Source organism: Grampus griseus, assembly GCF_964374135.1.
Source record: "Grampus griseus genome assembly, chromosome: 5".
Lineage (NCBI taxonomy): Eukaryota > Metazoa > Chordata > Mammalia > Artiodactyla > Delphinidae > Grampus > Grampus griseus.
In genome coordinates this window covers 48590897-48614535 of record NC_138998.1, presented here as the reverse complement: position 1 = coordinate 48614535, position 23639 = coordinate 48590897, and the positions used below count along the sequence as shown (strand labels likewise).

Sequence of the window (23639 nt, the reverse complement as noted above, 5' to 3'; positions counted from 1 at the left end):
GATGTCACCTGCCCCCACCCCCACCCCGAGACTGGACATGGTAGAGGATGTGCAGACGGGCACAAGCCCAAGCCCTGGGAGATTTACTTGAGAGCTCTACTACTGCCTCCTTCAGGTGCCTCTTGACATACACCGAACCAGTAACTATAACAGCAAAAACAAGAGCAACCAACATTTGCTGAGCACCTGTTATTCACCATGCTAAACACTTTCATATATTACCACATTTAACCCAACCAATAAACAAAGTGTATATTCTGTTATTTTCATTCCATCAGGTGAAAAAACTAAGGCACAGAAAAGTCACAATGAGCCACTTGTTTAAGGTCACACCACCAGTAAAATGGTGAGATTCAAACCCAAGTTCCTGACTCTCCAAACGCATTCAGGTAACCACTCAAGCCTACAGTGAGCTCTGGCCACACAGTCCAGCTCTGAAGCGCAAAGCACCACAGAACTGTTTCTCTGCAGGGCAGTGCATGTGCCTCCCACGCACCTGTCTTTCTTTTCCCCACGGCATAGCATGGCAGCCCAGCTTCTCTCATTTTCGACAAAAGACCCCAAAGATTTCTTTTTTCACCTGCCCCTGGTTACTGCCCCATTTAGAACGTGCCTTAAAACATGACCGCCTCTGGTTTCTAACTTAACACCTAAGGGACCTGCTCCCATCATCTTTCCTGGTGGAACAAAGGCATTGAAGCCACAAGTCACAGAGGCAAAGCATTTATTGATTGGATTCCCATCAATATTCACCCTCTGCCCAGGATTAGACTTGGCCTCATGCCTTCTTTGCTTTGCTCCTCCTACTCTAATGTATAACTAGTCTCAGGAAGCTGGAGGAGGACAGTCAGGGACTGGCCACTGTATCTGCCACACTCACTACAGGACTGGGAATTAAGAGGAGGACTCCAACCCACAAAATGACAGAAGATAAGGTACAGTCGTATTGTGTCCATTTGAGGACATGAATAGGGAAATCTGTTGAAGTCAGTGAGCATGTTGAGGATTTGGGGGACGTTGGGTGTAGCTGTCACATATCAAAGCTACTTCTCTTGGCCGATTGATAGTTTGGCTGCTAAAAAAATCATATTTTTTATTCAGTAATTGGGACTTTAAGGATATTTGCTCTCTTTTCTGACTAGTCTGTGTAATGTTTTCTCGAGTGGTACTACATAACCATATTATGGAAGGAATGTGCAAAAAAAGGCATATTAACCCAAATCTAACTAATGGTGAAACGGATCTGAAATCTTCAAAAAGATCAATATTCGAAAAACAAGGGGTAGAAGGCCTGTTTTAGATTAAAGGAGACTAAGAAGAACTGATGACCAAATGCAACAAGTGATCTTAGATGGTGGAAGGAAGAAGAAAACAGCTCTAAGGGACAATATGGGGATAGTGAGAAATTTTGAAAATGGTATATTAGATAATGTTTTATAACTATTACATTCTTGGATATGATAATGGTATTGTAATTATGTAGGAGAATGTCTATGTTCTTAGTGAATACATGCTGAAGTATTTAGGAGTGAAGTGACACAACTATCTGTTACTTATTTTCAAATGATTCAGCCAAAACAACACACACACACACACACACACACACACACACACACACACACAGAGTTAAACAAATGTGGTAAAGGTTAACCATTGGTGAACATAGGGGAAGGTTATGGAGTGTTCACTGCACTACTCTTTCAACTTCTCTGTAGATATACTTTTCAAAATAAAAACTTGAAAATAAAAAGGGTATAGTGCTGTTGCTGTCTTCTAAGTATCCCCCAACCAAATGCACCCACCTCTGCACACAATCATACAAGTGGGTAAATGCATGTTAGAGTAGGACCTCTAAGTTCTGATCTGGTGTAACTTACTCTGCTGAGCCATCTTTCATGTCAGTAAGTGACAAGGCTAGGAGCACAGGCTTTGCAGTCAGGGACCTGGATTTGGAGTGTACTTACCTGCTGTGATACTGGGGTTAAGTTATTTAACTGGCCTATCCACTAATTGAGATTTTAAGGATATTTTCTCTGTTTTCTGAGTAGTCTGTATGATTTTCTCGAGTGCTTTTCTCTATTGCAACAAATTAAGAACACATTGGGATATAACGTAAGGATATAGTATGGGATATACAGGGATTATAATAGTTCTCTACTGTATGGGTGTAATTAAATGAGATAATATTAGAGAAACTCAGATGACAAACATTTTAATGTAAATAGTTATGTATTTATATAATGTGTATTTAAGGAATAACTAGGATTTCATGATTTCCTATAACAGCCCAGGATACAGCTAAAGTAGTTAAAACTTTAAAAATAGTATAAAGACAAATATTAAGTTAATAACTATACAGATGGTATGTAGATTTGGCAAAAATTATGAAGGTAGTGTTCAAACAACTGAAGTTTGGTAGATATTGCAAAAAGAAAGGTGCTTAACCACAGTGCCTGGCACATAGCCTATGATCAAGTTTCATATAGAACTATCCTTAAATTCTCTTAGGGGCCTTTAGAAATTGTGTTGTAGTACTTCTCTTGAGAATTAAGGAATTGCCTAAAAAGGGAACCCAGAAAGAATGAGAACTGATGTAAAGCACAATGTTATAGCTTTGTAAAACCACCCAGACTTTGAAAGCAGTGAACTAAGCATGAGACTGAGGGTTAGGGGACCTGGGTTCTAACTCTGGATATACCCAGTAATGCACTGTATAATTCAAAAGACTTGGACTCAGATTCTTCAACTGAAAAAGGAAGAGATTAGCCTAGAATCCATTGCTCTCAAAGGTCCCTTTCAGCTTGAAAATTCTATGGCTTGAGAAGCTCCTGGACTTTTCCAAAGTTGGGTGCAAGATAGCCTTGGGGTTGGTGTACATAGTATTTTGTAGAGGAAAGAGTACAAGCTCTGCTCCCTACCTAGTCAATCAATAGATGCTGAAAATCTGCCTTTTTGTTTAGCAGTGGGAGTTTAAGATGAGCTCTGGTTTCCAATACAAGAGTATCTGTTATTCATCAGCTATGTGTGTTGGGCATACCACTTCATCTCTGAGCCCTGGTTTCCTCACCTGTAAAATGGGGATAATTTCATGTACTTTGCAGTAGTGTTGTGAAGATTACTGGTGATTTCTAAAAATTTGACAGGTGGTTGTTTGGCAAGAGTGATAAATGAGATGATAATGATGTGATTAAAGATCAGTTGGTTTTTAGCCCTTTCACTATTTATAGGAAGACCACAGTATGTATCTTATTCAGCCTTTGTAACAAATCTATGCATTAACTATTATTATACCCATTTGCGGGGTAAAGAAACTGAGATTTGGGGATGTTAAGGGCCTAGCTGGGACTCTTCCAGGTTTTCTGACTCCCAAGCCTACTTGTTTTTCCTAATAGACTCCATCTGATTTCTAAGCCACAAAATAAACACCACATCTGGGTTTTTTTGTTGTTTGTTTGGTTTTTTTTTTGAGGTACGCGGGCCTCTCACTGTTGTGGCCTCTCCCATTGCGGAGCACAGGCTCTGGATGCGCAGGCTCAGCGGCCACGGCTCACGGGCCCAGCCGCTCCGCGGCATGTGGGATCGTCCCGGACCGGGGCAAGAACCCATGTCCCCTGCATCGGCAGGCAGACTCTCAACCACTGCGTCACCAGGGAAGCCCCACATTTGTTTTATGTTAAGGTTCAGCCACTTGCCCATTCTACTCTTCTACATTTATCCAGCAGCATATTTTTAATTGGATATAGAACATAGTTTCTTTAACTTAAAATTATTAAGCTCTAAATGAAGACAGTCTTTCTAAAAGTGCATGCTTAATACCTTGTTACCTATGAAGAAGTTGAGAGAAAAGGCTTGAATATCTTCTGCCACTTGGTGGATATATGGCCTTTAGATGAGTTCATTACCCTTTCCATATCATTACCTTTTCCCATATGTAAAATGGTATAATAATTTCCACCTACAAGGTTGTTGAGAGAACAGGCAAACCATTTAGAACACAGAGCCTGGACAAGAGTAAGTTCCTCTCTAAGTTCTCACTGTTTTCACTAGCTCTTATGTACCTATCCTTGAGTCAACCTCTTGGATATTAGATTGAATGAATGGAGGTTAATGGGCCAATTCAAACTTAGTTGTTTAGTAGTTTTCAGAAATTTTCCCTCTCATAAACAAAACTTTCTTTGACCAAGTCTAACCACAAGGTTAACTACAAATGTTATCTCTTTTTATTTCACAATGGAAAAAGAAATGATGGGAAGCGAAGACCCAGTTCAAAATGGAGTTCAGAGAGGGAAATCAAACCTGAAAATAAGAGGTAGAAAACAAACAAAAAAATGCAAACAGTTCCAGAGGCTTTGATATTTGGTATGATCACTTTGGTTTGGAATTCAAGTGGCCCGATTAAAATAAATGAGATTGCTCCTTATCTGACCAACTGGGTGAAATTTCTATCTCAAGGAGTTAAAGTAGGGAACTTCAGGCCATGGGTGGCAGTACCAGAGCCAACGCTGAAAAAGAAGCCAGGGAGACCAGAGGACCAAGACTTTAAGAACACCCTAAGATTTCTAAATGTTTAAAACCTCTCTTATCTCCTTCACAGTGGCTTTTTTGTTATCCCTATAATGTGAGAAAGTGATCTTAGGGGCAGCTCCAATATTTCTATAGCAATGACTTAGAACAATTTAATTGGAAGGTAATGGGACAGGAGTTCCAGAGATCTATGTGTTTTTTTTGGTTTTTTTTTGCGGTACGCGGGCCTCTCACTGTTGTGGCCTCTCTCGTTGCGGAGCACAGGCTCCGGACGCGCAGGCTCAGCGGCCTAAGACACCAAGTGCTGGGAGACTCTGCCACGGAAGAAAAGGAGATGCAGGGATGAAACTGGGCAAGTATGTCGTAGCCCTGGGCTTGGTGTTGGGTAGGACCTGAGGTTCTTCTTCAGCTGAGCTACAGATGAGCAGTTGAGTAGCCTTTGTTTGCCCTTTTTGATTTTCATCAGAAACCTCACAAAAGTTTTTTATTTTATTTTATTTTTTTTTGCGGTACGTGGGCCTCTCACTGTTGCGGCCTCTCCCGTTGTGGAGCACAGGCTCCGGACACGCAGGCTCAGCAGCCGTGCCCGGATCGGGGCATGAACCCGTGTCCCCTGAATCGGCAGGCAGACTCTCAACCACTGCGCCACCAGGGAAGCCCTCACAAAAGCTTTTTATGGGTGTGTGAGGAAGGAGGGGATTTGTGCGGTGAGTGGTGGGAAAATGGAAAATGCACTTGGAACTGGTCATTGTTTGCTGATTTGCTTCAGCATCACAATCGGCAAATCCTATAAATACGTGCACTCTTAGTTTCTTTTTTTTCAATTTAGAAAGATTAGGATCCTAGAGTTTCAGACCTGTTTGGCTTGTGAATGTTTGTTTCTGATCAATGAGAAATGCAAAATAACCAAGTAATTAAAAGCATAAGTTCTGGATCCAAATCATTATTCTATCAATACAAGTTACTGGCTGTAAGACTTTAACTAGTCTAGTTATCTATAAAATAGGGATACTAATGGTACTGTCATGAGGAGTGTGGTTGGCAGAATAATGGTCCTCAAAAGATGTCCACGGGACTTCCCTGGTGGTCCAGTGGGTAAGACTCTGTGCTCCCAATGCAGGGGCCGGGGTTTGATCCCTGGTCAGGGAACAAGATCCTGCATGCATGCTGCAACTAAGAGTTAGCATGCTGCAACTAAAAGATCCCGCATGCCACAACAAAGATCCTGGGTGCCACGACTAAGACGCAGCGCAGCCAAAATAAATAAATAAATTAAATAAATAAAAAAAAAAAGCTGTCCACAACCTTGTCCCCAGAACCTGTGAATATGTTACCTCACATAGTAAAAAGGGCTTTACAAACGCCATTACCGTTATGGACCTTGAGATAGGGAGATTCCGGCTATGAAGATGGAGGAAGGGCATGACTAATCAAGGAATGCTGTAAAGCTGGGAATGGCCCTTGCTTTACAGCTAGCACAGACCCTGGTCCTTCAACCACAAGGAACTAAATTCTATCATCAGCCCAAATTTTCCCCTACATCCTCCAGAAAGGAACACAGCTTGCCAACACTTTAATTTTAGTCTGATGAGACTAGTGTCAGACTTCTGACCTACAAAAACTGTAAAATAATAAATTTGTGTTATTTAAGCCACTGCTTTGTTTGGTTATTTGTAATAGCAACAAGAGAAAACTATTACAGGTAAATGACAATACGCATACAGCCATGAATGGCATGCGGTAGGCAAAATAATCAGTATTAGGCATTGAAGCTCTGTTTGCATTGCACCTAACATCAAGATTGTCCAGGCTGTAGTAATGGAGATTATCAAGAAGGGGGTTAAAGCCTGCTTAAGGCGCTTCTTGGTCCCCTCATTACTAATGATGCTATCTGTAAATGAAATTCTCTGTCCTTGGAAACAGCTTAAAGGGAAAAAGGATTCAAGGAGAAATCACCAACCAAGTGAATGGAACCTCATCTTAGCTTTGGCTGCCTGAGCCACTGCGTTTTAGATGTCTCCAGTTCCATTTCAGAGGATAATTCAAAGTCTCTGGTAATCCCACACACCATAACCATACCATGTGTGTGTATTTGTGTGTGCAAGCACTCACACATGTGCACTTTTTACATATATTTTATTTATAATTATTTTACTATTGATTATTAATAAATAACTATATGTATATATGATTTATATCTAATAAATACAAATGTGAATTATATAATTATATGATATATAAGATATTATATATATGCTTCATAGTTATATGATATTATATGGTTCTTTGGAGATATATATATATCATATTAGCATGTAATTTGGGTCAGCTTTGATGTCTTGTCTTTCAGGGAACAAAGTTACTGGGAGGGAAAGTCTATATAGGGGCCACCTGCAATTAATTCTGAATTAGTAGAAAGAGAGGGAATATACAGATTCCCAATCATCACCCCAGAGATTCCAATCCACTAGTAGATCCGAGGTGAGCCCCAGGAAGCTACACATGTAATAAGCTCTTCAAGTAAAGTCTGGTTTTAGGACCACTAGACAGTAACTTCAAGGGCTCTCAGGGTGGTACTGTGATAATACTTTGTTGATGATGACACTGTGAAATTTCTGATCTCCAGAAATTTAATTGAGGAATAAGGAGGTCTGGTTAATTAGCTATTCTTCATGCTGGAGTAGGGGGATTTACAATTATTTGCCAATTGAGAGAAAAACTGAAGACTAAATAGGGAAAGTGGCTTGGGTCACATACCCACTAAGTATCAGAGCGGGAATTAACGCTGTGTTGATATGACTCATTAATTCATTCAACAAAGTTCCTACTATATCTCATGTCATTTACTTTAAAATTTCAAATTACATAATTATACATGAAATATTTTCCTTACAAAATGTATAATAATATAAATAAAAGAAAAATACTCTTTTACCCCACCTCTCCAATCTCACATTCCTCCTCAAAGGTCAGCCTTTTGGTGTTTGTTCTTCAAGAAAATATTCTATGAGTTACATAAAACACACACACATCAAATAACACTTAGGTTTAAGTCTTTTTTTTTTTTTTTTAGGTTTAAGTCTTTTTAAAAAAATAATGAGATTTCACAATTTCCTTTGTCACTTAAAAAGTCAGTATATAACAATCACATTATTCTAACTGCTGCATAATGTGTTGTAGGTACCATGATGTATTTGAATCTATTTGGCCATTCCGTTGAATGACATTTAGGTTCTTCCCACACTTCTTGCTATAACATGCACAAAAATGCATCAGATATCCTTACATGTGACTCTCTATGCATGATCTGATCTCTCTAAGATGGTCAGACATGTAATTGTAAGTTGAAAGAGATGGATGCTCTGCCACTTTCTACAGTTTTTTGTAGCTGCATGAAGTTCGGGAGAAAATAATATCCCTTAATTCACAACTCTAGGTTCAACAAGTTGCAGATCCTGAAAAGTATTTTACCTAGATGTTGATGTGGATTGTGATGCCTCTTAGATGAGTTGTGAGGTGTTTCTGAATCATGGCAATGTCCAGGAGAACTCCCTGTCTCTTTGTTACTGGTGTCTTATTTGACTTTTCAATGATTTTTAAAATTTTATTTTAAAACTGTTTTTAAAAAACAAAACAACAAAAAAAACAAACTGTTTTTATCTTGGCAGTGTCCTCTAGTCAGCAGCAATTCTAGTTCACAGTCCTGATTTTGAAGCTTAAAAGAATATACACACACATATATATATATGGAAAAGGATGTCTGGTTCCTCCCCTGGACGAAGCTGTCCCAGATTTTTGCTGCTTTAGCAGTGTAGGGGAAATGAAAGGTGCCCACAGTCCCATATGAATGAGCCCTGCCAGGAGCATAGGGCACACAATGAATGAGTATCAAGGGGCAAGAACCAGCCAGTGGAGCCTGTCAGAAGTCCAAGCTGCAGAGTAATGGGGCGATGGTAACTGGAATTGCCTGGTGTTTCCCAACCCTGTGTTTCATTCCCCACAGGTCACCAGGACCTTGGTTTTTACTGTCTTCACTGCCGTGCTGGGTTCCTTCCAGTTTGGATATGACATTGGCGTGATCAATGCACCTCAACAGGCAAGTGAAACATGCCCAAGTTCTCTTTTTGGTAATTTCTATCAGTGACAGAAAGGTATCTGCTCCACATCCAGAGAGATAAGGTGTGTCCACACAGAGAACACGGGATAATCCTGGTCTTCTGTCAGGTTCCACATGTGTGGTTCCAAGGCTGATAACTTGGCCTTGACTCCTCACTTTAAAACCCTCACAGAAAAAGAAAGAGTAATAAATAATCCTTGATCTCTGATTCAGCTATTCGCTGAGCTCACAGAAAACTCCAGCTAGAATACCACGTGCCTAAGGATTTTTTTTAAAAAAATTTAAGAGCTGATTGAAGCATACATTCAGAGCTTCCAGACGCACAGATGAAAATGCCAGGGAATAAGAGGAAACAATGGAAGGATAAGGTTGTTTCAGTGCACAAACATGTATTGAGCACCAACTCACTGTGCGTCAGGCACTAACATATGCTCTCCCCCATTTGACTCACACAACAACCTTATTATGCCCATTTCTTGTCCAGATTAAAACATTTTGGAACCCTGCGGGGGTGGGGGGTAGGCAGGGGAGGGGATGGAATTGGATGAAGGAGGTCAAAGGTACAAACTTCCAGGTATAGGATAAATAAGCACTAGGGATGTAAGGTACAACATGGTAAATATAATTAACACTGCTGTATGTTATATATGAAAGGTTTTGAGACAGTGAATCCTGAGTTCTCATCACAAGAAAAAAAAAACGACAAGCAAACAAAAAACACTTAGGAGCCCTAAGACTAACAAGATTCTAGTCCTTCCCCCTACTCCTGTGTCCCATAGGTGATCCAAAGTAAAATAATACAAAACCTTTAAATAATAGTCAACAAGGCCAACAAAGTTTGGGTTTTCTCCATGTTGACTATTTGAATGGGTATTTTTTTAAAATATTGAATAATTTCTGTCATTTTCTCATTTACTTTGTGCATCCCTACTCTGGTTTCCAGTGAATAGACAGGAGAAGGATGTCATTTTTCTCAGATCCCACAGCCTGTAAGCGGGGAAACCAGGACTTCGTTCCCTCTGCTCTGAATCAGACTGTCAGGTCGTTTAGGGTGGGATTGACGTCTTATTCTTCTTCCTAGCACCAGTGCCAAGCACAATGATTGATGTAAACAAAAAAGCGTTTAGTGAATGAAGAAGAGAGAGAGAAAGAGACAGAGAGAGAGAGAGAAGAGAAGCTAGGGGAAGGGGTGGCATAAGGTGATGGTACAAGCATTTGTTCGGTGCCTTCTATGAATCCATCATATTTCATCTGCTTCTCTTATGACACTGGACTCCAAGGAAAATGTAAGAGACTACAGGGTGTGAACGTGTGAAATGTGTACTTGCCACAGTCCATCTGCTGAAAAGTGTTGCTCCTTGAACTAAAAGATGTGCTCTGGTTAGGTACCACATAGCATCATGAGTGTGGCCCTTGCCAAGGCTGAGAGACTTAGGGAATAACTCTGGGGGCCACACTATTTTTTCTGTGGGTGATGACAACACATGCTAATTTAACAGGATTCTTGAAATTTGGAATTGGTAGAACCTTTTCTCTTCTTGTGGGAGAAGTTTTCAAATCCTTATTTAAAGCATCCTCTTCAGTCTTGGAGGGAAAATTAATCTAAGGTTTCCCCTCCTCCAATCCAAGTCCTAGAGCCAAACCTAAACACAGAGATCCCCCACCGGCATCCGGCTTAGTGCCCTCTCTATAACCCCTTCCTTCTGTATGGAAAGAGCTGCTTAAACACTATTACGTAAGAAGAGTCATTCAGGCCCATTTGTTTTTATTAGCAGAATGACATTTGGAATTGTTTTAGGGTATTTTAAAGTCACACTTTTTTTACGAATATGAAAACTATGCATGCCTGTTGCAGAAAATTTTAGAAGAAAAAAATTCATGATTATTCATGTAGAGCAAACTGCTGAGAACATTTGGGATATTTCCTTTCAGCCTTTCTTCTGTGTATATTATCCATATAGAGTGGCCTTCCATGAGGTAAATGTCTGGATCAGACTTCTTTTATTGTAAGAGGATATCATTCTCTCCTTCATCAGCTGATTTTACCACATAGGACTTTGCCCAGGACTGGCAACCTAGGGCAGCTGCATTCCAGGTCCTTGTCAGAGGTCCTCCCAGCTCATTGCTGCTGAATAGTGACCGACTCATCCAGAGGAATGACACAGACGGAAGAGAGCCTGAAGGATGTGCCTTTACTCGATTATACTTTTGTTTGATCTTTACCTCTACTGAAACACATTATAAAATATGGCACTGTGAAATCTAGTTTTGAAATTGTTTATTCTGTTACATACTGAACTCTGTGAGGACCCGTACAAGAAACTTCCTTCAGGTCTCAATACCTTCTCAGGTACTACTGAGTTGTTTTTGATCTTCAGAATTCACCAGTATATATGACTGTTTTCCTGTCTCTTCACTGGCTGCTAGGAAGCTTATTAATAAATTTAGAGCTCACCTAAAGCAAGGATACAGCACCTAGTGTTTGAATTTGTATACCAACTTTATTTTGGGCCTCATCTTTCCCAATCTTTATTCTTATACCTACTTTTATGTTTCTATTAAAATATTTACAGAAGCCAATTAAAATCCTGCTATGCAGGGGTAACAGTGGAGTGAAAATATATCTTTTCAACCTGCAGGATATTTTCAATTTGGATAGTTGCCAACCTTTAAAACTTGAAGAATTTTACATAAAAATCCAGATTTCTGGCTTCTCGTTAAAAATTAAAGGTCATAAATAGACATTTCTCCAAAGAAGATATACAGATTGCCAAGAAATACATGAAAGGATGCTCAACATCACTAATCATTAGAGAAATGCAAATCAAAACTACAGTGAGGTATCACCTCACACCGGTCAGAATGGCCATCATCAAAAAATCTACAAACAATAAATGCTGGAGAGGGTGTGGAGAAAAGGGAACTCTCTTGCACTGTTGGTGGAAATGTAAATTGATACAGCCACTATGGAGAACAGTATGGAGGGTCCTTAAAAAACTAAAAATAGAACTACCACATGACCCAGCAATCCCACTACTGGGCATATACCCTGAGAAAACCATAATTCAGAAAGATACATGTACCACAATGTTCACTGCAGCACTATTTACAATAGCCAGGACATGGAAGCAACCCAAGTGTCCATCAACAGATAACTGGATAAAGAAGATGTGGCACATATATACAATGGAATATTACTCAGCCATAAAAAGAAACAAAATTGAGTTATTTGTAGTGAGGTGGATGGACCTAGAGACTGTCATACAGAGTGAAGTAAGTCAGAAAGAGAAAAACAAATACCATATGCTAACACATATATATGGAATCTAAAAAAAAAAAAAAAAAGGTTCTGATGAACTTAGGGGCAGGACAAGAATAAAGACTCAGACGTAGAGAATGGACTTGAGGACATGGAGAGGGGGAAAGGTAAGCTGGGACGAAGTAAGAGAGTGGCATGGACATATATTCACTACCAAATGTAAAATAGATAGCTAGTGGGAAGCAGCCTCATAGCACAGGGAGATCAGCTCGGTGCTTTGTGACCACCTAGAGGGTGGGAGGGAGGCGCAAGAGGGAGGGGATACGGGGATATATGTATACATATAGCTGATTCACTTTGTTATACAGCAGAAACTAACACAACATTGTAAAGCAATTATACTCCAACAAAGATGTTAAAAAAAAAATTAAAGGTCATGCAACACTAGTCTCACATTGCAACTTCCTCCTTCAGATGGGACAAATAAATTCTGCCAACTCACTATTACATTCTCCAAATTACAGACAGCATTTCAGTCCTCTAGTCATCAAGATCCTTCTTGCCTCCTTCACTTGTTTGTTCCTGTCTGGTTCCTGTTGGCACTGGAATTTGTGACCTCTGTTTTATAGGATATGGTCAACTGAGACAACTATATGCGTTAGTATGTGCATAACACACATAATTGAGATAATCCTGTTTAAACACCTAACAAATATTTTAAAGGAAAAACAAACAAAAAATATACAGAATGTTTGAAATATTGGAGCTATTTTTCTTTATTTTATCTCCTTAGGTAATAATAACCCATTATAGACATGTTTTGGGTGTTCCGCTTGATGACCGAAAAGCTATCAACAGCTATGCTATCAACAGTACAGAGGACCTACCCACAAGCCAATTCCTAGGGGTCCCAACACCAACCCCTTGGGCTGAGGAAGAGCCTGTGGCATCTGCTAGCCTCATCACCATGTTCTGGTCCCTGTCTGTGTCCAGCTTTCCAGTTGGTGGAATGATTGCCTCATTCTTTGGTGGGTTGCTTGGAGACCAGCTTGGAAGGTAGGCAAATTTCATAAACAAGCAGAAACACAGAAACTTCAGTATTTTGGGTGTCATAATTTGTTTAGAAAGAAATCATCTTTCTTTTTGTGGAATAGTTTCAGAGTTGTTTTTTCAACTCACGACCCTATGAGTTAGGTTGGTATTGGACCAAATAATGGAAAAATCTGTTGCAACCATTGGCTTAATAGTGGAGGCATTTGCAGCAAAAGTGAGTTTGGTGTGTATTTCTAGATAATCACTCTGATTCTCTGACTTTGTAACTTGTAAAACATATTGAGAAACCACCGCACAAATGGTTTACTCAGGAACTCAGTGGGGAGTCAAGCGTGGAATTTTTAACCTGGGAGTCGATTGCTGGCTTCATCAAATTGCTCCATTTCTCAGACATCCAGGTTTTCATTTTCAGATTAGAATTTGACATTTGGATCAGTCAGGTCCTAAGGTCCAGTCAATATCCCCTGCTCCCAGTTGCCCAATATACTTGGCGTGGGGTTTCTAGCTGCTGCTCCTTTTATCTCAAAGCCCCAACAAAGGGCTGAAGCAAGTGGTGTCTCCATTTCTCTACTCTGGTTTCTATTATGTGTTTTGGATTAAAAACATCAGTGGAACTCCTTTACACTCAAATTTCATTTAGTCATGTGATGTACTAAAGCTCTTGGATCCCCCCCACCCCCACAGAGAGGAAGTAAAACAGAAAATAAAACGGTTATTTCTTTAGATTTATTTTCTGCTCTTTGCCTCCATCTTTTATCACTTTTTATCTCATGATAAAAACATGCAAATATGGAAAATTTAGAAAATGCAAAACCTTTAAAGTTCTAAATGATATAGGCAACTATCTTAGTAATACTGGATTACAATTCGTTTAACTATTTTTTAAAATATTTATTTATTTTCCTTTTTTTTGGCTGCGTTGGGTCTTAGTTGCGGCACACAGGATCTTTGTTGAGGCATGTAGGATCTTTTTTGTTACGGCACGCAATCTGCTCAGGTTTCTCTCTAGTTGTGGCGTGCTGCTTTTCTCTCTCTCATTGAGGTGCGCGAGCTCAGTAGTTGTGGCGCGTGGGCTTAGTTGCCCTGCAGCACGTGGGATCTTAGTTTCCCGACCAGGGATCTAACCCACGTCCCCTGTATCGGAAGGCGGATTCTTTACCACTGGACCACCAGGGAAGTCCCTCATTTAATTAGTAAAATCCCTACTTTTTGTTTTCTTGGCCACGCCACATGGCATGCAGGAATCTTAATTCCCTGACCGGGGGTCGAACCCGCACCTCCTGCAGTGGAAGTGCAGAGTCTTAACCACTGGACCACCAGAGAAGTCCTAAAATTCCTACTTTAAATTATAGTTTTCCCTCTTTGGTTATTAAATTCTGATAAGTTCTTCCTCTTGTACTGGAGCTTTTATATAGTAAGACTGTAAGAATTTCTCTTAAGTAATGGGTAGCATGGTAATGCAAGTTTTATTCTTACTCTTATTTGAGAGGGACTTCCTCTACCATAAAAGAAAATGGTCAGTTCTTCAAATTGTTATCAACTTACTGGTGCTTAGCTGATCTTTAAATCAGTATCCATAAATTATGCAGGTCATTAACTGGCTTTAATTATTTAAAAAATTGAAAAATCATTTCAATTTGCACCAAGTTGGTTTAAGCAATAGTTGGAAATTTTTCTAGATTAATTATGTCTAAAATAAATAAAATTAAGCAAAGCTAAGTTAAATTTTTAAATATGGATAGACCAACTCTTTTAGCAGCTTTTGACGTTTTATACTTCTTCTCATCACTGAGGAAGAAATTTAAGCCCTTGTCCCTCATTTAGAGAAGAGATTCTAACAATCCAGTGACTTACTCTAAAACATTTAATTAGTGTCCTGGTGATGGAATCAGGATGCTTGTCTTCTCAAGTCTTAGGATTTAGGGGCGTCCCTGGTGGTCCAGTGGGTAAGACTCTGTGCTGCCAAAGCAGAGGGTCCAGGTTCAATCCCTGGTCGGGGAACTAGATCCCACATGCATGCCACAACTAAGAGCCTGAATGCCTCAACTACAGATCCCTCATGCCGCAACTAAAACATGCCACAACGAAGATCCTGCAGGCTGCAACTAAGATGAAGCGCAGCCAAAAACAAAAACAAAGGTCTTAGGATTTAGCATCAACAATGTCAAACGACCAAAACAATGTCAAATGACCATTTATCAAATTATTTATTGTGAACTAAAAGTGAGGCTTCCTCCAACTCTCAGTAGAAAAATGATCCTCCTTGAAAATAGCCCTAAAACTAATCATTTTAACTTCAAAATTAAGACAAAATAGTTCAGTCTCTCTCACAAAACTATTTTTCTAGGGAGATTCACTGAGAACTAACATGATGGTCCTTATTGCCAGGGTCATTGTTTTACTAGTTAAAAGGAAATAAAAGTGTACTTTTCCGTTACTGCTTTAAAAAACATCTTTCCTTGTAATTGTGTTAATAGTCAATAGATGTCTATAGCCACTATTTTATAGATTTGAGTTCTCAAAGTGAAATTTTACTTAAAATTTAAGTACCAGGGTAAGGTAGGGGAGACCATGATCTGGGCAATCCACACTACCATGAGTGAAGGCAGGTATACACAGCTTGCCTTTGAATATGTTCTTTCTTTTGTATCAAAAATGGAACTCACCAAAATAAAGCATTAACCTTTGGTTTCACACAGATCAAATCCCAGCTCTGTCACTTAATAGCTATGTGAAAATGAGCAAGTTACCTCAGTTCTCTAAGATGTTTCCCTCCATCTGCAATGTGGGGAAAAAAATACCTCCCTCGTGGCATTATTGTAAGGATTAAATTAAAATGAATATAAAAGGTTTAGTACACTGCTTGGTACAAAGTGAGCAGGCAGCAAGTGTAGATGATGATGATGATGAAGAAGCCTATGCCTACAGAAGTATTTAGAGCAAGATTTAAAGAAATATACTTAGACATATATTTCTTTCTCCCTGATTCAACCATTTCGTGTATTTTTAGATTATTTATTCTTGGCCATTTCTCACATCTGAGCAGAAGTTAAAATCCTTTAAGGTGTATAGAGTGCTCCAGCATCCACTGGTGGTAAGGAAGAGGGACTTTAGAACAATCCGGCATCAAAAATACTTTCAGGCTATCTATCTCTTTTACGACTTTTTATCTTTTCCCCGCCTAATGGAATATACTATTAGCTAGCTAGTAACAGTTTCCTAGGGTAAGTTATTGAATTTGCCTGCCCTCTGTCCCTGTGTAGAGAAAAAGCACTTCACAGAAGAACACCCCTGTCTTTTTCTACTATGCAGTTCTGAAGCTGGTCAGCTCTAAAGCACTCTATTTACCTGTCTTTGGGTAGTTGATAACTTGCATATACTAGCTTGCCGTTACTGCTCTAATGAATTACTACAAACTTAATGGCTTAAAACAACACAAATTTGTTTTCTTTCCGTTTTGGAGACCCAAATTCAGTTTCAGTTGGCTGAAGTCACAGTGTCAGCGGGGCTCATTCTTTCTGGAGGCTCTGAGGAAGAGTCCATTTCCTTTCCGTTTCCCAGCTTCTGGTGGCCACTTCTGTTCCTTGGCTTGTGGCCCCTTCCTCCATCTTCAGAGCACATCACTACAAGCTTTATTTCTTTCATCACATCACCTTCTCTTCTGCCTTCCTAGTATAAGGATAGTCGTGATTACATCATTGGGCCCGAATGGATAATCTCTTCAATTCAAAATCCTTAATTTAACCAATCTGCAAAATCCCTTTGCCATATAAAGTAACATATTCCCAGGGTCTGAAGATTAGGGTGTGGACCCTTGTGGGGTATTATCCAGCCCATCACATGGTTTTTTGGGCAATCATTGCAGTATGAGATTATATAGTTTTATTTTCCAGAAAAAAAAAATCTGTTTGGTGTTTAAGATACTTGCTTAGAAAAAGCTCACCTAGTAAAGTTTGAAACACTGACATAGAGCATAACAAGATACTTACATTTCTTTGTGGGACAAAAATTTTCACACCTGTTCACTCAAATTCTTTTATTGGCCTTAGCATCGACTGAACTTTGAAGAAGGTTTTTGTGTACCTCACTTTCCCATTTACCAGGAGGAAGAGTATCAGATACCTGCAAATGTCAATTTTCATATGATTAATTTTGAAAATGATGTTTTTTTGCTATTGTCAGCTTTATTACATATTTTACATTGGTTGACATTAACTCATAGATTCTGGAAATATGCTGGCATACAATGACAAAATACGGATAACTATAGTTCTCTATGATAAGGCTTAAAGTAAAAGCATGTTTTAATTTACTTCCAAATAATTCATACTAGAGAAAACTTAACTTTGAAAGTTCCTTTCATGATCTATATCAACTAAAAACTTGTACCATTAAAAGAAAAGAAAAGGGGTGTCATAAGTTACAACTCCAGAATTAAATTTAGCTATCACCAGGCAATTATTCTTTAAAACAATCAACTTCTAGAAAACTTAATTGTTAACTATTTGAAAAGGTGTCAGAAGTGTTATCTTAAAGCAAACCAGTCATCATCACAATTGAATCATCTCTATCAAAATGTGGAGATCAGGTACCTGCAACCCCAATTCTCCCATTATATATATATTACGTATTGTTAATGCTTTAACCCACAGACAGATCAAAGTAGCAATCATGGTTTCAGATTCCCCAACTAGCTCCATCAGCAAAATTAAAATATTCAGTCTTAGGTAAAAATCTCAGCATGCTCTGAAAGCAAATAATTTTATCAAGTTTTGATGCTAAATTTATAATTCTTGCTTTTCAAATTTTCAGAATCAAAGCCATGTTGGTAGCAAACATTCTCTCAATAGCTGGAGCTCTCTTGATGGGGTTTTCGAAATTGGGACCATCTCACATTCTTATAATTTCAGGAAGAGGCATATCAGGACTCTACTGTGGTAAGTCATGCACACGCACACACACACGCACACACACACTCCCACACAAACACATACACACATCTGAAAATTATTCTGAAGGCAGATGTGGTTACATGTAGAGAATTTTTTTGAGCCTCGAGTGACATCATGAAAGGGAAAGGCAGTAGCATAAAGTTGCAGTCCTGAGTCAGGGAGGTTTGGGACCAGTAAGTGGAGTTGTAAGGGTATGTTCTTATCCACAGCGATGACATTTCTAGTCGTACGATCTAAGACAAATTATTTAACTTTGTTTCCTTATCCAGTAAGTGAGAAGGATAACAGTATCTACCTCCTGGAGATGCTTGTGAGAATAAGTGTTCAGCATAGAATGTGACTACAGCAAGCTGCCAAATGTGCTAGCTGTTATCATTACTCCCGTTGTTCAGTAGACAGCGGAAGACTGCTATGCCCAGACCCCTAACTCTACCCTTAGGGCCTACCTGGCCACTGGTGTCTCTGTCTCTCCTATCTGGAAAGACCCTGACATCCTGGCCCATCTCTCAGACCACATTCCCTAGCCCTAAATGCTTCCACATGTAGCTGGTTGAAGGGTTAAAGTGGTGCTGACCATATAGGGAGAGGGAATCAGGCAGAATCAGTTGGTAGAGGAGTTCAGAATGGAGGAAGGGTGCTCCTCCTAAGAACTTCACATCTAAACAGCTGAATCACTATTTCTTGGAGACAGCTTTTCAAACTACCTGAAGCAACTTATCAGCAGAAAGGGAGGATCGTGCATTCTCTAAAATAGTCAAATCTTTTGCTTCTCAATCCCAGTGACACCCATTGTCCCAAATCATAGCCACTAATAATATCCATTGGGGGTGGGAGAGGAAAGGTGAGGGCACAAAACGGTATATAAAATATTTTTAACAATTTTACCTGCAAAGAGGAACAGACTATAATTCCATGAGTCTTCAATGATCAGTTGAAACAAAAGTCTAAGATTACTTGTCTCTTTTTGTTATTTTCAATGCTAATAAAAATAACTGAAAGGGTAGCTTGATCAAGGTCAAGAGTCACCCCACTTGCGGAAAAAGCTTTGGATTCAGAGTGAATCGATTCTGGCACTGTCTTTGTCTGGCCTTAGTAACTGAATGTGAGACTCAGTTTCCTCTTCTGTAAAATGCAAATAATAACACAATCAAAGAAGTCCAAATCATGATTCTTCTATCTTTTCTCTCTATTTTTTAAAATATAGCAAGAAAAAAATTACAAAGTATTTTTGGTAAAGTCGAAGATAAATGCTGTAAACATAACATGGAACAACCGATCACTAATATAGCCAAGTAACTTGTACTCTCCAACCACCTTTCAAAATTATGTCAGATCCTATTATGAGCATTAAAATTGCTAAAAATTATAGGAAATACAATTTGACTTCAGGTTCATGTGACTTCAGACCTGTGAGCTTATCTACATTTTCTGTTCTTGGGGTATAATGTTAGGCATTACACAAAAATAGTACAGCCTAGAATAGGACCAAACAAATGGGTTTTTTTTCCCTTCTTCTTTAAGATCAACAGACCACTCATTAGAGTTACATGTAAAAGCAGAAATTCAGATGCTGTATCAATCATGCAAATGTTCATGTGATATTAAGAACAATTTGAAGCATTAAAAAATATTGAAAAAAAATATTGAAACAATTCCTCAAAGCATCTTTCATACATTTGATAGGCAGGCCGTCTCTCTAAGAGGAAGCCTCTGACAAATCTTACTTTTAAATTCTTAAGAAAATGCCAAACATCGCATTCAGCCTTGCTCATTGATAGTCTCTGACCGTTTTATGCACTCAGCAAATCGCTAGATACTCTGCCATTTCCAACATGACTGATTGCATCTGCATCTAGGAAAACTATAGAAGGCAGAATGGCCTAGAGCTTTTCAAAGTTCTGTATTCCTTTAAGCACCAGAAGTCCTTATGCAAATAAAATCTTTTCTGAAGCCTATTATTTGGAGAGAATAAAGAAGCTAGGTTTGCTCTGGTTGGAGGGATTGGAGGAAGAGCCTCTGAGTTCCTCAACCCCTTCCACCTTCCCCCTTGGCCTGGCCAACTCAACTGTGACCTTGAGGCACCTCCACAGTGTGGAAACTCAGACAGGGCTTGTAGTTCTCCACTAACACTCTATTGCACTGTGATCTTGGCTAAGTCGTTTCTCACCTTTATCAAGTAAAGAAGTTGGCCTAGATAAGTTCTAATTTCCTTTAATCCCACAAATCTAGAGTGAGAATATTATTGTGTTTTTAAGAATATTGTTAAAGCATTCTTCAGTCTCTTTTCCGAAGATAACCTAAGGCATTGTGATACAAACTCAATATTAACATGGATTTTTTTAACTAAATAAGACAATGCTATGAATAATTGCCAAATGCATGACTAACCATTCCTTTCTATTTGTATATCCAACTACAACTTCATTTGGAGTCACATCAACAAACATTCTTTGTGTAAACTGTGTGTAATTGTTGGTGACAAGGGCTCTTCCTTCCAATGAACTCAGGAAGGGAGTTTCAGCAGAATATTGACTGTACTTAAACAGAATTATTGTTATTGAGATAGTCCTGGCTACACTTTAACATTTATGTTCATGTTTCATTCAGGGTTAATTTCAGGCTTGGTTCCAATGTACATTGGTGAAATTGCTCCAACCACGCTCAGGGGCGCTATTGGCGCCCTTCATCAGCTGGCCATTGTCACAGGCATTCTTATTAGTCAGGTAAAAACTCCCATCCCCTACCTCACCCATCCTCTACTTTACGCAACTTCTCCTTCCCTGATTGTCCACTCTCACTGTAGAATGACACAGAGGAAAAAGGCAGTTCCACAGGTGGTAGTGGAGGTGGTATAGGATTTTTAGCTCAAAGCTAAAGTACTACTACTCCACTCTTCGCTTTTACCCTTGGAGTTGTGGTGGGGTTGGCACTGGAGGTGACCTGGTAAGCCAAGTCTTGAACTGCTGGAGCTATTCTAGAATTAAATTACTCCATTTAGATTTCAAGGAATAAAAAATTTCAAAATTTTGCCTACCCAGGTTTCCTTTGTTCTGAGCATCTTACCTGCTCAAATTTAATATGCAGATGCTTACAATAGCAGTTCTTGTTCAGCTGGCTCTATTCTTTCCTTCTGTCCTACATTCTCAGAGGGAGTCCTAGAACCTCAAACCTATGGCTATCCAGAGGATAAACTACTTGCAGTCGGGATCACAAAACTAGTTCTCATCAGAGTAATTGTTTTATCTATGTAACCCCATTCTATTTAAGTTCTGGGTAATCTAAAAAGAATTTTTTTTTTTTTTTTTTTTTTTTGCGTTACGCGGGCCTCTCCCTGTTGGGGCCTCTCCCTGTTGTGGCCTCTCCCGTTGCGGAGCACAGGCTCCGGACGCGCAGGCTCGGCGGCCATGGCTCACGGGCCCAGCCGCCCCCCGGTATGTGGGATCCTCCCGGACCGGGACACGAACCCGTGTCCCCTGCATCGGCAGGCGGACTCTCAACCACTGCGCCACCAGGGAAGCCCTAAGAAGAAATTTTTTTAACAAAGGTCCAAAGATGCATGATTTTTGCTGTTGTTTTAGATATCAAATGTGTGCTTAAAAGTTTGGTTGATTCGCATCCTAAATGTCCCATAGGAGTTAATGAAAACAAATCTAGGTGAATTCTTTGTAGAACAAAGAGTCCATAATTCAGTTCAGATGAGACACACTAGCAGTAGTTTTCATCTTGTGCATGCGTGAGTCACAGCTGTCAGGAATTACTATCAAATAGCCAATGTGCTTTTTCAACAAACTGTTCCAGAAGGCAGATCCAGAGTGATGTGCAGTTGACATGCTTCCTCCCTGACTTCTCAGATCGTTGGCCTCGACTTTATCCTGGGCAATCATGAGCTGTGGCACATCCTGCTTGGTCTGTCTGCTGTGCCAGCTGTTTTCCAATCTTTGCTGCTCTTCTTCTGTCCAGAAAGCCCCAGATACCTTTACATCAAGTTGGATGAGGAAGCCAAAGCAAAGAAAAGTAAGTCTGTGGGTGGTTTTACTTTCTTCCTATTGTTTTGGAAGCATCAGCTAATGAGAAAGAGTGTGCATGAATGGATACTCATGAAATTGGTACCAGCGCTTTCCAAATGAAGTCAGTGATTACATGTAAGAAGAATATGCAAGATCACTTAATATGACTGGTGTATGCCATTTTGCAACCATAAACATTCACACAAACCCAAACAGAAAATCCACATACAGAGACTTCTAAAAGACCTTTCCTGCATTATCCTTCTATGATAATGAGGATCACAGTTTTGTTTGTCATAAGATGAAGCGAAATGTTCTGCTTTTTTGAGAAATAAAAAAGCAGGATTTAATTTAACAAGAAAGAATTTCCAACACCCATGCTATTAAGTAACAGAAAGGGCTATGCAGAACTGTAGCTCTTTCATTAACATAATACAAATAAATTTATTTTTGTTTTGACCTGAGTTGTGTCAACCTGATCGTTTTGGGGGACAGGCTTGAAAAGACTCAGAGGAAGTGATGATGTCACCAATGACATCACTGAGATGAGAAAAGAAAGGGAAGAAGCATCAAGTGAAAAGAAAGTCTCCATAGTTCAGCTCTTCACCAATTCCAGCTACCGACAGCCTATTCTAGTGGCATTGATGCTGCACATGGCTCAGCAATTTTCTGGAATCAATGGGGTAAGTTTAAGAACGTCATCTAACTCTTAAGAGCAAAGTGAATTAAGATAGATGAGGAAAGGGGTTTAAGTTTAAATAACTAAAGGATACTTTAAAATGTTGACGTCACATGTCTTACTGCAACAAACATATTGAATGAGCATTAATTTTTTGTCTTGACTCATCTGCCTTCTAAAATCAACTTACAGTTTTTTAAAATGTCAATAATCAATGGTCTGCATGTCTATTAAGATGAAGGTTAAAAGGCAAGTCATAATGAATACAAAAGAGGGAAGAGGAGAATAAATATAACTAGAAGACTAAATTACAAGGGGTTTCCAGAGTTGAGTGTCAAATTTAGGATTTCTGATAGCCTAAGCAAAAGGAGTCCATGATTCCCTCTGTTTATTTAAATGAAGTATACCAGATAGCCTTGTGCAAAGAAGTTTCCTGCCATCCAAGAAACTTTCACTCTATTTGGGGAGATAGCACACAAAATAAACAATAGAGTGAACTGACATGATATTGGTGAGTAAGGGTAATAGAAAAGAAATGACTGAAAAACATTCTGAGTACTAAACTAGCTAGCATTTAGGTTTTGAATTGAAATTCTCGTATTATGCAGACTAAAATTGTTCTACTGACAATTAGCTACTAGAAGAAAAAAATTAAGCATTTGTTAAGAAACTAGATAAAGAAAATCATTTATCCCCTTTCATTGCTGTTAAAAATGTGGTTTGGGATTTTATAGTGAGCCAATCCTAGAGTCACAAAGACACTTTGGGGGTGACTGATGAATGGGCAGAGACTTGGGGGAAGCAAAGAAAGCAAAAGTTGAAGCATGAGTTGAAGCAAAAGAAGACCTGAGCCTCACTCCACAAAGTGAATGCTGCTCTGCTGTGGTCTCCATCCTCCTTTAACAGGTCCCTGATACTCATTTTTTATCTCTTAACTCTTTATAACTTTGGGGCTCAGAGACCAAATCTGTATCCTCTCTCTCGGCTCTGCTTGTATATCCAAGAGCACAACACTTAATCTCTCTAAACCTCCCTGCTCTAGCTTCCA

The 23639-nt window shown here is 39.3% G+C and overlaps 1 protein-coding gene across 1 annotated transcript in view; it reads left to right on the top strand.

Annotated features, from left to right (window-relative positions):
• The first annotated feature begins 857 nt into the window (after nucleotides 1-857).
• The window catches only part of SLC2A2 (solute carrier family 2 member 2), a 33877-nt gene continuing 11095 nt past the window's right edge, over nucleotides 858-23639 (top strand). The window contains exons 1-7 of the mRNA XM_082655699.1: nucleotides 858-935; nucleotides 8528-8620; nucleotides 12694-12956; nucleotides 17766-17890; nucleotides 20513-20628; nucleotides 21757-21919; nucleotides 22408-22595. Coding sequence (XP_082511825.1) covers nucleotides 921-935; nucleotides 8528-8620; nucleotides 12694-12956; nucleotides 17766-17890; nucleotides 20513-20628; nucleotides 21757-21919; nucleotides 22408-22595 — 963 coding nt within the window. The 5' untranslated portion in view covers nucleotides 858-920. The remainder of the gene's footprint in view (nucleotides 936-8527; nucleotides 8621-12693; nucleotides 12957-17765; nucleotides 17891-20512; nucleotides 20629-21756; nucleotides 21920-22407; nucleotides 22596-23639) is intronic.